We start from the raw sequence: 14393 nt of genomic DNA, 5'->3' as shown, positions 1-14393 counted from the left end.
ATTCTCTGTTTTGAAATTATAGCATTTCATTTGGACATTTTGCTTTGTTCTTGTGTGCAATTCATGCTCTGGTCAGCTTGTACTCTTTTGGCAAATGTAACACCAATTTAAATGGGTAAACCAGTTGTTGAATGTCACATTCTGGTTAGTTTGGGAGGTGGGAGCAACAGGTCTGTTCCCAGCATCACTTAGTTCATTCCTGTACAAATAAGGATCTGTGGGTTTAAAAGCCTACAATTTTTAACTATTATTATTGCTACTACTTTTATTATTGCAGAGAAAAAAGTGAAACCTAAATAAAGTTATATGGCTTGTCACAGTCACAAAGGTAGCAGGGGACAGCGCTAAATTTAGACCTAAGCAAATTTGTCTGAGACATCTTGGTCTCACTACTGCACACATTACTGCCTTTCTTGTTGGAAAGAGTGAGCAGAACTGACATTATAATGAGGTTCAGCTTTGTTGGTTGCATTTGTTAATAACCCAATAACCTAATTGATAGTAGATTATAACTATAGAATATCTGATAGGGAAAAGGGAAGAGATGGATGGTGGGGTAGAAAACATCCAGTTGGTTTTATGAGATTATGATAATCAGCATTGTCATGGGTTTTAGGTGGGCTGTTGTCATAGTTAGAAAGAAAAGTGAACAACTCTCTTTGGTGTGGACTGCTTTCAGATGTGACATTTTAAGCCAATAATCGTAAATTATCTTGATCAAGGAGGAAGTGGAGAGGTAAGAAGTGATGGAAGAATCAGTTCATTGTGCTTTCACACAAAACATATAAGAACTTGGATTTAGGAGTCACTGGGAGAAAAGCTGAATGAAGATCCAGTGACCAAGGAAGAGTATAAAAAAGAATAATGGTAGCAGGAACCTAAAAAAGTAGTGGCCTCAGAGTTTTAAAGCTTACAGTGTGAAGACTGTGGAAAAACTTAACAAGAACAAAAAGCCATGTCACTGCGAGTTCAGGACCAGAAAAGAGAGACTAATGCTAACAGGCAAGCAGGACTCCTCAACTCCTATTACACTTCTGCCTTTTTAGACAAGGAGGTCGATCTTCAGCCTGGGAAGACTAGAGCAAATACTTGTAAAAGGAAATTGAGACTCAAGATAGGTGAGCTGATTGTGTAAGAGCATGGAGCAGCACTAAATGAGTTCAGATCCTCTGACCAGCATGAATTTCACCCTGGTAGTCCAGGAGGACTAGCCGGCTGCTTTTCTTCTTTGAACAGTTGTGCAGAAGAAGGGAATTATTAAAAGATGTGCTGTGGAGTGATTTCTCTTTTAGAAGGAGGAGAACAAAATCAACATGATTCAGTTTTCCACCAAAAGGAGAGGCAGCTTCCTTCTGTATTCTCTGTTATTGTTACTAAGTTATTTGACATGAATGCTCGGGATGAAAGGTGGATGTGTGGTCTTTGGAATTCAGAAAGCCTTCAAGAATCAGGCACTTACTAAATACACAGATTCATCCACCACGTTCCTTGAGATTCTGTTGGAATGAGTTACTGTCCAAGAATCTGTATTTTGAACAAAAGTCCCGGGTGAAGTTCTATGCTGAGCAAGGTTGGGAATATGACAGATGTGCCGTGATTCAGATTCACAGCATCCTAGGAGAACTAATGCCAGCATGACTAACAGCTGATACAGTGAATGACCGTGTGTCACACACTGACTTGACTGCCTTACATGTAATTAATTTTAGTCCTCATACCTGCCTATGAGTCAGCCCTATGTTTATTATTTGTACTGTACAGATGCGGAGACTGATTTTCCTGAGGTCTCAGAAGCAGTAGCGATGGGCTGGGATTCCAAGCAGGTGTTCTGGGACATTGGCAGTCCACCTTCAGAACACCACGGACTGCCCTTCTCGAGATCTTGGCTTGCAAGCCTAGGTCAGTAGGAAAGGCCATGTGTGGGCAGCTGGTCTTAGCATAATGCCTGGCCTTAGCATTTTTATGAAGACATCAGGGTGTTTCATTATTCTTTCTTGACACATAATCCTAGGAGGAATGACCAAAATCAGCTGGAATGATTAATTTATTGAGATCCATTTTCAAGGGACTGATAGTAAATTACTGCTCCTGAGAGCCCTAAAACAGTAACAGAGATACAAGGAGAGGAAGCCATGACTTACTATTTTCTGGTAAAACAGATCAGTGTGGTGTCGGCAGGCTGTGCGCTCAGCATCAATCACCAGGGGCTTGGTTCTGCTGTACCTTCTGCCTAGGATGCTTTTTTTCTACTTCCTCCTCTTTCTCCTACAGATTTTTAATCTTCTATAAAGTCAGGGTCTAGGTGTCACTTAGCTATGGAGCCTTCTTTGACTTCCACATGTAGATTTATCATCCCATTCTTTCTGCTTCTTTAGCACTTTGTTCCTGGTATTATAATTTTGCATTCTCCTCTCTAAGCTGTGACACAAGGTTCTCAGTCATTGCTGTGAAAAGGGTGGGTGTTGAGGACATAACTTCCTCACTTGGAGCAGCTGTGAGTCCCTGCTCTTACTAAGCTCTATTGATCTTAATTGTCTGCATATTGATAAAATCTGCCCTTCACTCTCCCTGCCACCCTTGCCCCAATTCAAGTCTGTGTTGTAACTTGTCCTCCAGCTTTCACTTGTCACCCATCACGGTTTCCCACGGAGCATTTCAGAGAGTGCGCTATCAAATAGAATCTGCCTGTGCTTCCTGGTGCCCCCTCCACCAGTATTCTAACCCCAAGCTCTCAACCATCTATGATCTAACCCAGGCTAACACTCCAACTTCAACTTTTGACATGCTGCCTCGCTTCTTGGACTCTGGCGACACTGAGCTCATTGTCATTCCCCAGGCGCGCGGCTGCTACTTGCTGCCTTGTTTTAGCTTGAGCTCTGTGTGCCTGGGCAATTTCCCTGCCACCCCTCAAGGCCTTGCTACCCTGGACCCTGGCCTGGCTCTCATATCTTCTGAGCATTTCTGCTTCCCACGATAAGCCTTGAGCTCCTGAGGGCTGGAACTGGTGCCTCATTCTCTACTTTTAGTGACAAATGAACATTCAGTATGTGTTTCTTGAAAGAATAGTGATTGTTTATAGTACTTAAACTGTAGAGTTAGAATCGTGCCTGTTCCTCTCTCTGGATGTGAGGTCTTGGGTATTTCACTGCCTTTGAGGAACTGTTTGCTCATTTATGAAATGCTAATAATTTTATACCCTACTCTCCAGGAACTCTTAGGACCATGAAGTTGGATAGCAGTGCTTAGTAAAATGTACACTATTCCAAGGATCTGCAGTCTATAATCCTACTGCCCTTTTTTGTGTGTAGTCAAGAATGTTTCTCACATTTTTAAATGTGCAGATACTTTCAAAAAATTAAGAAAAAATGATACTTTTGACACTTGATAATGAATTGAAATTCAAGGTTCAGTGCCCATAAAGTTTTGTTGGAATGAACATAGCAGTTCTGATTCATTTTCCAATTACCTGTTGCTGATTTTGCATGTTAGTAACCAGGCTGAGTGCTTTTAACAGAGATCCTCGGCTTGTAAGCCTAAAATGTTTACAACTTGGCCCTTTCCAGTAACGTCTTACAGTCTTCTGCACTACGCATATACAGGCAAGTGTGTATTGCACAGCCGCTTCGTTGTGTCCATGGTAAACTGGTCGAAAATTGAGTGCTTTCTCAACTTCTGTCAGACTTTACACTGGACCTGAAAGAACGATCATCTAATGTTGGCATAAGCCATAGGGGCTCTTTGGACTTTCTGAGAGAGCATCTCAGCAAGAGTTTAATGGACTGTGTGAGGGGGTGTGAAGGGAGAGGTGGACATCCCTTTTATGGAATGTCATATAACAGGGTTTTTTAACCTTGACTTTATTGATCTTGACCTCTGCCTGTATAATAGTTAACAGCATCCCTGGCCTCTCCCTGCTGGAAGCCAGTGGAACCGCAGCCCTCCAAATCACGTTTGCATCACCCAAAAATCCTTTCAGACGTTGCCAGATGTCCCCAGAGGACACTGAGAACCACTGCTACAGAACAATGTAGCACTAGCTGTGAGTTTATCATTTTTTTTTTTTTTTGTTTACATGCTTGCTTTAGAGGCAGGGTCTCATTGTGTAGTTCAGGTTGGCCTTCGTCCTACTGTGATCCTCCTGCCTTAGCTACCCAAGTGCTGGGATTAGAAGATTGTATCACCATGCCTGACTCTAGCTGTGCTTTTAGACCTGTGAAATTTCTAGGTCCAAAAACCCCACTATTATCATAGGCTTCGAGAGGGAACTTAGCTTCCCTAGGTAAGTCTTGGCTGTGGGTCACCAGTTCTGCTCTGCCCCCATCTCTGACCTAGTATGGGCACCATCCCTAGCTTGAAAGAATTAAGTGGCATAAAGGAACCCCGCCATATCTCCAGTGTGGAGATTGTCTTTATTTGAGTGCTTCTTGTGTGTTTGGGTTTTGTTGTTGTTGCTGTTGAACATGTTAAATTTGTTACTTTGGACTGAAAAGAAGAGAAATTATTATAATAAATTATTAGGGAGAAATAAATATTTCAGTATTGCTACAGACCATGAAAACACATTATAGATTAACACCAGCACATTATTTTCTAGGGGAAGAAGAATTTGGAGACGTCTTTGGCTGAGTAAAATAACGTGAAAACCCCAGGCATCGGGGCCTCTGTGGGTATTTATTACACGTAGCCGGGCTTTGTTGGAGATGCACTTTGCAAACACTGTTTCGTGAATTCTCATGGTCAGCTAAGGCAGGAGGTTGCCCTTTCATACCTGAGGAGGATGAGCACACATGGGTGGGTAAGGGTTGGCATGTGGAGGGCTGCAGGCCCATGATTTCAAATAAGAAGACTGAACATCTGAAACCAGCATCCTGCTCGTTCCTGATGACTCGAGGCTGCCTGAAAACCCCTTTCCTTTGTGTTGGGATTCTGGATCCATCCTTGCTAATTCACTTACCTCTGGCAGAGCCACTGGGGAGCAAGGCTAGTTCTAGAGTTGAGGAAAGCTTCCCTTGCCCCTAGTATTCAGACTCCAGTGATCTTCTCGGGCCTGCCTATAACCCGAGCATTGTCCTCACTTGTGTCCTTGAGTTGCAGGGCAGACCCTTCTCTGCCTCCCATGGTTTGCTTCGTATGCCCTTGGCCTGCCCAGCTCCGCGTTGACCTGCCTCCTGAAGAGGCAGTCCTGTGACTCGCTTGTGAAGCTCAGGGCGAGCTGGGGGGTTCCCTTTGTTCTGGTTATCTGACAGCAGGAGCATCCCTGAGTGCCCATCCTGTGCCAGGCGGAGGGCGTGAATGCCTGGGTATGTACGGGTATCAGGTATCACACTATCTAGGGTGGCCCCCACCTGATGGGTAGTGGACTGGCTCGCTTCTCACTTCTCTCTTGGTTCCTAATGTTTTCTCTTTTTATTGTGAAATACATAGAGCATGTGATATAAATATGCAGGGGAGAGAACAATTTTTATCCCTGGACTGCACAAATCTTCACATTTTACCTTGTTGCTTTTATATTCCTTTTGGAAGAAATGAGTAATCACAGATAAATTTGAAGTCATCTGTTCAATCTTTTGTGATGTGCCCCCGTTTTTTTCTTTCCCTGGAGTAGCTGCTATCACTACCTTGTACATTTTTTATATTCTTTCTACGTTTGTATGTGTCTGTAACATTATATTGCCATTTGTGTTTAAATTTGATATAAATGAAATCATCAATCATGCTTTTCATTTATTTGTTTTTGGTGAAATTCAGACTGCTGTGTGCTGTATCTTCAATTTGAATTTGGAATGTCAGACAAATAGGTTTTGGAACTAAAAATAATTGTAATCCCTAGGTTGGTTTGGAATTGAATTTCTCTTTTTTACCTTGCTCTTTGTTTGCTTAGTTTTGTTTATGAGATGTAACCCTGAGGATACACAGACTTCCAAATTTTCAGAGCTTGTGCTGCTGGGTATTGCTCTGCTTGGCCTTGTGTAGATGTGCTAGTCCTTGGAGGGACGGGTGGGTAGACTCCAGTTGCCAATGCTGCCACTTGGCCTCAGTGAACGTTCCTGTGCAAATCTACCAGAACAGCCATGAGTGAGGCCCCACAGTCACCTTCAGTAAATGGTGCTGATCCAAGCCAGAGCAGCTGCTCATGCCTGGGCCAGGCAGCTGGTTCCTCCATAACTTTAAGTTTATGCAAGGCATTTGCACATTACAGACTCAAGACTTTTGATGAACACGGTGGGTTTGAACCTTTACCTCACTGTCACTCCTTATACAGTTGAGGTTCAGCTCTGCTGATGTTGAAGAAAGTTCAGATACATTTTTTCTGTATTTTCTCATACTTGAAATTAATAAAAAAATGAAACTAATAGTTTGCTGTTAGATTAGTCTGGATTTAGCCACATTAGTATTTGCAAAACTTTATATGCACAATTTGGATTTTTCTTTATTTTATTTTTGTTTATTTTGTATTTTAGGGAAGGGTCTACAGGGTATTCAGGGTCTCACTACTAGATCTGACTCATAGTGATCCGCCTTTTTGCAGCCTCCCAAGTGCTGAGATTGCAGGCACGTGCGCCACCACACCCAGTCTCAATTGCCATCTCAGCATGCCCAGGGGCAGACCCAAAGATCAAACTCCTGGCCCCTGTGCCTGCTTGAAGATGCTTTAATCTGTTGAGCTATTTGGCCAGCTCTTATTTTTTATTTTAGAGAGAAGAACAATAGAAATAAAATAGAACAGAGTTTCACATCAGGTTAATAGGAAAGTAATAATTAATACCTTGTGTATTATTATCTTCATAGTACTTACTCAGAGTCCAAGATACAGGCATGAAATATTGTCCAAATAATATCAGCACCACTCTGTCTTTTCAGTGAACTAAAAGAAACTAGCTGTATAACTGTCTTAACTATATTGTATGAGTATATATTCTTCCTTTCCCTCATTAGTTTTTTCTTTTGAACAGTTTCTTCCCAGTTTATAACGTCAATTGCACATATTTTTACACAGCTCCTCACAGTAGAGCGACAATAACAATGTTTATACATGTGAGTCTGATTATTTCATTGATGAGTGTGGTCTCAAGTTGCATCCATTTACCTCTAATAGTCTTGAGTTTATCCTTCTCTTCTTTATGACTGAGTAGTACTCCATTGTATAAAAATGTCACGGGTTTTTTATCCATTCCTTGGTTGATGGACATTTGGGTTGCTCCCAAGATTTAGCTGTAACAAATTGTGCTGCTGTATACACGGGTGTGCATATATCACAGTGGTACGATGTTTTTAATTCTTCTGGGAAGAATAGTTGTGTGGAATAGGACCTCTAATCCTGGTGTTTTGAGGAATCTCCAAACTGATTTCTACAGTAGTTGCACCGGTCTACACTCCTACTGGCATTCAATTATAAAGCCATAGTGTACTGCTTCATCCAGATGTCTGTCCTGCGTTCTTCCTGTCGTAGGGGCCTGGTTCTCCTCTCTTGATCAACTTCTGGTTCTTTGAAGCAGGGTGGGTTGTACTAGTGCTGTCTGTGTGGCTGCTGCAGGGCTCGTGCGGGTGGGCTGCATGGGTCCTTTCTTCCTCCTTCTGTATTTGCACCTACCTCAGTGCAGGGTGGAGTGAAGGATTCCCGTGGTCCCAGAGCTCCGCTGAGAGCCAGCAGTGCTGAAGATCGTTCGGGGAGGGCCAGAACCATGTATATAAAGATAGAGACACAGGTGATTGAACGTATGTGGATCGACAAGATGGCAAAAGAATCTTGGCTGCTTTCTAAGTTTAAGTAGAAGAAAGAAACACAGGGCTGGGGAGGTAGTTCAGCAGCATAAGCACCTGCCTGACAAGCCAAGGGCCTGAGTTCAATCCCTGGTATCTCCGAAAAAGGAAAGAATCAGAATTATATTGATCTTTATTTATATTTGAATATATCTTTCCTTCAAATAAGGAATACATTTTTTTTTTTTTTTTTTTTTTTTTGTATTTTGGGGAAGGATCTACAGGGTGTTCAGGGTCTCACTACTAGATCAGACTCGTAGTGATCTGCCTGTTTACAACCTCCCAAGAGCTGAAATGATAAGGGAGTGCCATCACACCAAATCTCAATTGCCATCTCAGTGCGCCCCAGGGGCGGGGTCAGCACAGCAGGCCTGGGGATCGAATGAACCCCCAGCCCCTGTGCCTGCTTGCAGGTGCTTTAATACACTGAGCTATTTGGCAGGCCCTAGGAATATATGCTTTTGGTTGGTTTGACTTGGTTTAAAACACATCCTGCAGTAAATATATTTTTGATTCTTAAGGAGCAGAGTGTATTGAACATAAACAATGTATAAAATAAAAATCAGAATACTAGAGTGTACATGCATTTCATGAGGAGTTTTGTAAGTAATGCCGATGTGTGGTCCCGAGGCCACTGGGCTTCCCCCACTCTCACGCCACTTGGAAGTTCTTCATCCACAATTGGCCATTTTAATGGAAATGGTCAGTCCTTAGAAGACCTGGAATGTGTATGATTTAGATTTCTCTGGACTGGACAAGTGGGATTTGTTTCTTCTATTCCAGTTATCAAAAAGATTAACCCTTCGCCCTCTCCATCCCAACTGTAACCCTTCAGAAACAAAGGGACTGTTTGTCCAGGGTAGTTGAAAAAATGAGGCGGGGTGCCAAGGGGAGTGTTTCTCTGCAAAAGGAGGCAGCAGCCATGGCACACATTTTTATTTTCTTGTGTTGCAGGCATCTGTAGAGGCTTCTGGTGAAACCGCCTTATGCAAGACTGGATTTCCCGAAGATGTGTACAGCGCCGTCTTATCGAAGGAGGTGCATGAAGGACAGCCTCTTCTCAATGGTACAGTCTCCAAGATGCGTTTGTGCGTGCGCTGTCCAAGCTCTCGAAATGAATTAGCCATTTAACAAAAGCCTGTAAATCATTTCCACTGTCTAACAAGTATGAATTTTTCACAATTACTCTAATGAGACTGTAGGGACTTTAGGATTATAGAAGAGCTCATGCATCTCACATATACAGGGTTGGAAGTCTCTCAGGCTCTTGAAAATTTCATGTTTTTTGTTTACAGTGTGATCCTTTACACAACTCTTCTTCAGTGTGTTTTTTTTTTTTTTTTTTTTTTTTCTGCCTGCATTTTACTTTTCTTAAGCATAAGACTCATAAGACATCCGGTTCAAGTTGTTTGAAGAATTAGTTATGGCAAACAACCACTTAGTATTTTTAACTTAAAGGAAACTACTATAATACTGTCTTTGATAAAACATGTCAAAATTTAATATTACCTGCATTATAGTAAGCAAATTTAATGTCTCAGTAGAGATTCATGAAATTTGTATTTTTGTTATGACATTGTTTATAGAAATTACTAGACAGCTGATTTAGTTGTAGCATATGTGAATTTCAGATATAGACTCATTTTCCATGTAAATATGGATCAAGTTCCCTATAGTTATCATATGACAACCCTTGCCAGCGAGTCTAGATAAGATCTGAAATAAAACCTGAACATCAGAAGCAAAACTAAAATCACTTTCTTTTAGCTCCATTTGAGAGCAAATAAAATTTTAGTTGTATGTTCATGGGCTTATTTATCATTACAGAAAAATGTCATTGAATTGTGGAAGCAAGTAGAATTGATTAGTAAGATGTCTTTAAATTTGAATTCCCTGCAAATCTTGCATATCTCTGAGGCTGTTTTAGAGAGCTGCATTTAGAAAATCTGTGTAACCTCAGCTAATTAATTTACACCGAGCTCTACCACATAGCCTTAATTGAAGTGTCTCCACAGCGCTGACAAACCTTAGTGGTACAATACTTAAGAATACCGTAGACAGGAGACTTTGAAATGTAAATGGCCTCTTAGCTACTAATGTTCTTGGGTGCAACTTACATGCTATTTTAATTTCTGTACAAAGTATGATGTACTCACACCTAAGTGATGTTTCTCAAGTTGATTTTCAATTTCCTTAAAGGCGTATTTCGGGTCCTGCTTCAGCATGTGGTAGTTTTAATGAAAGCTGAGTAGTTTATCTCAACCCTGGCTTGCTCTTGTCTAGTGAACAATGGTGAACACGATGGTGGTTTAATTCAGATCACAGTGTGTAAATTTTGTTTGACTTGATGTGAAACTTCAAGTTCTGCATCTTTGTCATTTTCCTGAAATCTGTAAATTGTTAGGTGACCTCATGGAAGCCATATGATATGTAGATGTTATTTGAATGTGCAAAAATACTGACACAATTCCAGGAATAATTCAAACATAATATCAGTGAGATTTTTCTGTATTTTCCTGTTTCTTTCAGCAATTCATTTTTACATGGGCAATTCCTTTTCCTTGAAGCTTATAATTTGATGATTACAGGCAAACACATGGCCTGTCAGTAGAAACCATTGACTTAAGATTAACTACCTTGGTTTTCATGTAGTTTTGAAAATGATAGCTTGTTTTCTACTTATTTGATAATGCTTGTGACAGTAGAAATTGGGCTTGGCTTCTAATAAGTATCTTGTTAGTATAACCTAGAAACCAATTTTTTGGGCTAAGGTGGTAAATCTGAAAGAATAGTTTTAATTGTTTTGCTCTAGCAAATCAGAAGTGTGTATGATAGATGTGCATGCGAGCTGCCTATGATAGGCTGAGCACTGTGCATGAGATACTATCAGTTATTTTCTGTATCATTGTTAGAAGATGTAGGAGGACTGGTGCATCTTCAAGCTTAAAACAAGCCATGTAAAAATATGAAGCCTAAAATATTTATATTAGGGCCTGAGTTTGAGTCCCGGTGCCAAGAATTAATAATGATAAAATAAAAACATTGGCTAGTAGATGGAACATTTTTGAAAGGAAGAGGATTTACTCAGACATTTGTGAAGTGTCAGCGTACCTGTTTCTAAGAGTGCTGTCATGTTATCAGCGGTTGATACTTAAAATGATCTTTCTAGTTTTTACCTCTGTGTGTGTATGGTACTGGGGTTTGAACTCAGCACTTTGCACTAGCCAGGTAGGTGCTTATGCAGCTGAGCTCTCTCCCCAGCCCTAGCTTTTGCCTTTTCTGTATTTGGAAGTTTTGGTGTCCTGGTGCACTCAAGCCAAATAAGTACTGTGCCATAATCGTGCTGTGAGTTCCGTGTATCACGGGGAGGCTCTTCCCTGCAGTACACCACAGCAGAAAGGCAGTGAGCGTTAAGGCAACCCAAGTGATTGCCTTTGCCCTGGAGTAGTGACCCATTAGGCCACTTAAGGAAGGAAGCAGTACTGTACAAGGGAGCGTGACAGTTTCCCGGGCATCTGCTTCCTGGAATAGGGAAGCATATTGAGCTGATTATAGAGATGGCACAGTATTATTTCATGATGGTTTGTAGCTTTGCTCATTTCCATGTGCTGAAAAGCATTTATTTGTTTAATGCTGTAACATTTGTGTGGTTGCCTGTTTTACTGTGCTTTTTGTTGTTTTTATCTTGTTGGTTGGTTTTGAGAGACGTTCTTGCTGTGCAGCTCAGGCTGGCCGTAAACTACAGCCCATACTCCTGCCTCAGCCTCCCAAGTGCTGGGACTATAGGTATGTGCCACCATGCCCAGCTATTCTATTCTTCAAAATAAATAACAACTTGTAAGCTTTGCTGTTTTCCGCTAATTTCTCATTGCTGACTTTTGAAGAAAAGAGGGCGTGCATGACTAACCAGTATATATATATATATATATATATATTACATATATTATGGTCATATGTATTATGGTTACAGGATATGTCTGGCACACTAGCCTTCATGTGAAACTTTAATACTTCGATGTACAGGTACCATGAAATGTTGATCATTTTTTAAACAGTCAAGTAACAATCTTTGTGAAAGTACTTGAAAGGCGTGAAGCTGTAGATAAAGATGTAAGACAGTATTACTCATATTAGAAAAACTACCTAAGAGGTCAGGGAGATAGCTTGGCAACACAGGGCCTTCCTGGCAGGCGCAGGGTCCTGAGTTTGATTCCCGGTACCAAGAAAAAAAACAATAAGAAGAACAACAAACACAAGTAGGCATTGCAGTCTCAGAGTTCTCCTTTTTATCTTTTGCTGATGCCGTGAATTTTACAGACAGAGCAAACTGCAAGAACTAGTTCCAGCTCTTCATTTTGTGTTTTTTAATCAGTGTGTATTTTTGGTCAAATCATAAAGAAGGCAAAAAAAATTTTTTGAACAACCTTTATGTCTCACATTAGGTGAGTTGCACTCTTTGAGGAGAGCCCAGTATTTTAAAAACCAACTGCAGAGGCCCATATCCTATTTTCTGTTAGCAAAACTTTGTTCTATTTTGTTAGCAAAACCTTGTTCTATTTTGCTCAACTCTTATCTCTATTTTTGAGCACACAGGTTTTTTCCAGCTTTGCACTCTCATATATAGTACTGCTCTGGAGATTCTTTTTTGGAAAACTTTCATACTTTCTTTGGAAATTTGTGTTTGAAAGTAGAACTACTGGGGCAAAGGGAATATAGAGATTGGGAGTTGGGTATTTTTATTTAGTTTTAGTTCGTAGTGCATTTTATAGGCATCTTCCTTATAGGACTATGTAAATGTACATTAGTTCTTTTTAATTTCTTCATCACTATGTACCGTCATAGTGTTTTCTTCTTTAGCTCATTTCTTTTTATGCTGTGGTATATGTATTTGGTTTTATAAGTTAGGATCAATTCTATTATGTTTAGGTAGTCATTTTACCTTGTATTTTTCTGCTGCTTTTTTTTTTTTTTTTCAGGAGCATTTATTGCCAACCCTCTCATTTTGCAGACAAGCAAATTAGAGCTCTGAAAGATTATAGGCTTTTCCCATGATTATATAGCTCTTTAGATGGTTGGCTGCAGACCCAGAATTAGAACTGAGCTTTCCCAGTGCCTAATCTAGTTCTGATGTTGGAATGATAGGAACCATTTTGGTGCAGCGTGGGGAAGAGTGAGTGCTGATGGGGGCCAGCCTAAAAACCAGAAGTTTTGTAGCGAGTTCATCCTAAAACTGGTCTTTACTAAACACATGACACACTGTTACGTGTGTGGAGGTGGGAGGCTCTAACATGTATAGCACCCCACAGAATTAAAACAAAATTTCAGTAATTTTCACTGTTAATGTTTTGTGCACACCTACTTTAAACCAGAAACGTATCCGGCTTTGGAAGATCGTATTTAGCCCTTGATATTTAACTTAAACTCCACTGAGGTAGAAAACACTTCTTGTGGGAGTGCATTACTTGAAAATGAAATAAGTACAATCATAAATTTCCCTTCTGTCCCTTGCTGTGTTTCTGACACTGAAATAACAGCCACATCGTGGCACTGGGAAGAGAATCTCAGGCTGTTTGTAGTGCGCATGTCAAGAGTGAGCGCCCTGTGCGCCTTGCGTTGGGGCCTGCAGACTTAGTCATTCCACTACGTAAGCTCCTTCAAGTCTGGTCAGCATAAATAGCAACCAGCAATTACCACGAGTATTTTCAGTAATTCATCCTTACTCGCCACCTCTGGGCAGCACATGATGATTATTTTCAACTAGACGGAATTTGATTTAGATTAGTTTGCTTACTGATTAAGGCTTATCTGCCTTAACGTGAGAGCTGGAGTATGACATCTTTAGATAGCAGTCCAAAAATATTTTCATTAGTTTAGTAGGACTGTATGACTGTACGGCTGCTTGTCTTCTAATGACGTGCACCCTTTTGGTGCGATGTGTACCGAAGTCTGGAAAGGGGCGTCTACTGATCTGTTGTGAAACATGGCTTTAAAAAAAAAAAAATTGTTCTTGTTCAATGTGTCCTAAAATATTTGCAAGGTAGGTTTTTAAACATCTTGTTTGTAAAGCCAGATGGGCCCTTGTACTGTACTGATTTCCAGTTGATTGTGGAAATCAGTACTGAACGCTGTGATTGTTCTCTTGGATATTGATGATGAACTCTAAGGAGAAACCAATAAAATGCAGCCAGGTACATTCTCAGAGGTGACTACTGTTTTCAAAAAAAAAAACCATTTTCCAGTGTGGTAGGTTTTTTTATTTTATTTTTTTTTATTCCTAAAAGAGCAATTAACTATATAATAATAATAATAATAATAATAATAATAATAATAATAATGACAATAAAGGAGCCAATAAGTTTTATCCATATTTTTGTGATGCTCATTCATGCTTTACTTAATACTGTACTTCTTTCTATCTCTTCAAGTTTTTACATTGAGCTTTCATTCTTAATGGAGTTCCACAAACTAAGATATAACAAGTTGAATAGTTACTTTTCAGGGACATTTTGCACTTACTGCTAGCAGCAATAATTTGTCATCTGGGAGAGCTGAAGTTTGTTCTCAGACTTGCAGCCTGGAGAGAGCTCTGAACAGTTCTAAAGGCACCGTGCTTGCAAACCTTAGCGAGCAGG

At 40.4% G+C, this 14393-nt stretch overlaps 1 protein-coding gene across 2 annotated transcripts in view; it reads left to right on the top strand.

The window, feature by feature from the left end:
- Cdh2 (cadherin 2) overlaps window positions 1–14393 on the top strand; it is a 244133-nt gene that overhangs the window by 24272 nt on the left and 205468 nt on the right. For both annotated transcript variants that reach the window (XM_004623550.3, XM_023714056.1), the window contains one exon: window positions 8716–8827. In XM_004623550.3, the coding sequence (XP_004623607.1) occupies window positions 8716–8827 (112 nt within the window). The remainder of the gene's footprint in view (window positions 1–8715; window positions 8828–14393) is intronic.

Source organism: Octodon degus, unplaced genomic scaffold (genome assembly GCF_000260255.1).
Source record: "Octodon degus isolate 3935 unplaced genomic scaffold, OctDeg1.0 scaffold00003, whole genome shotgun sequence".
Lineage (NCBI taxonomy): Eukaryota > Metazoa > Chordata > Mammalia > Rodentia > Octodontidae > Octodon > Octodon degus.
Note: the sequence above shows the minus strand (reverse complement) of the source record. Positions and strands in the feature narration are given on the sequence as shown.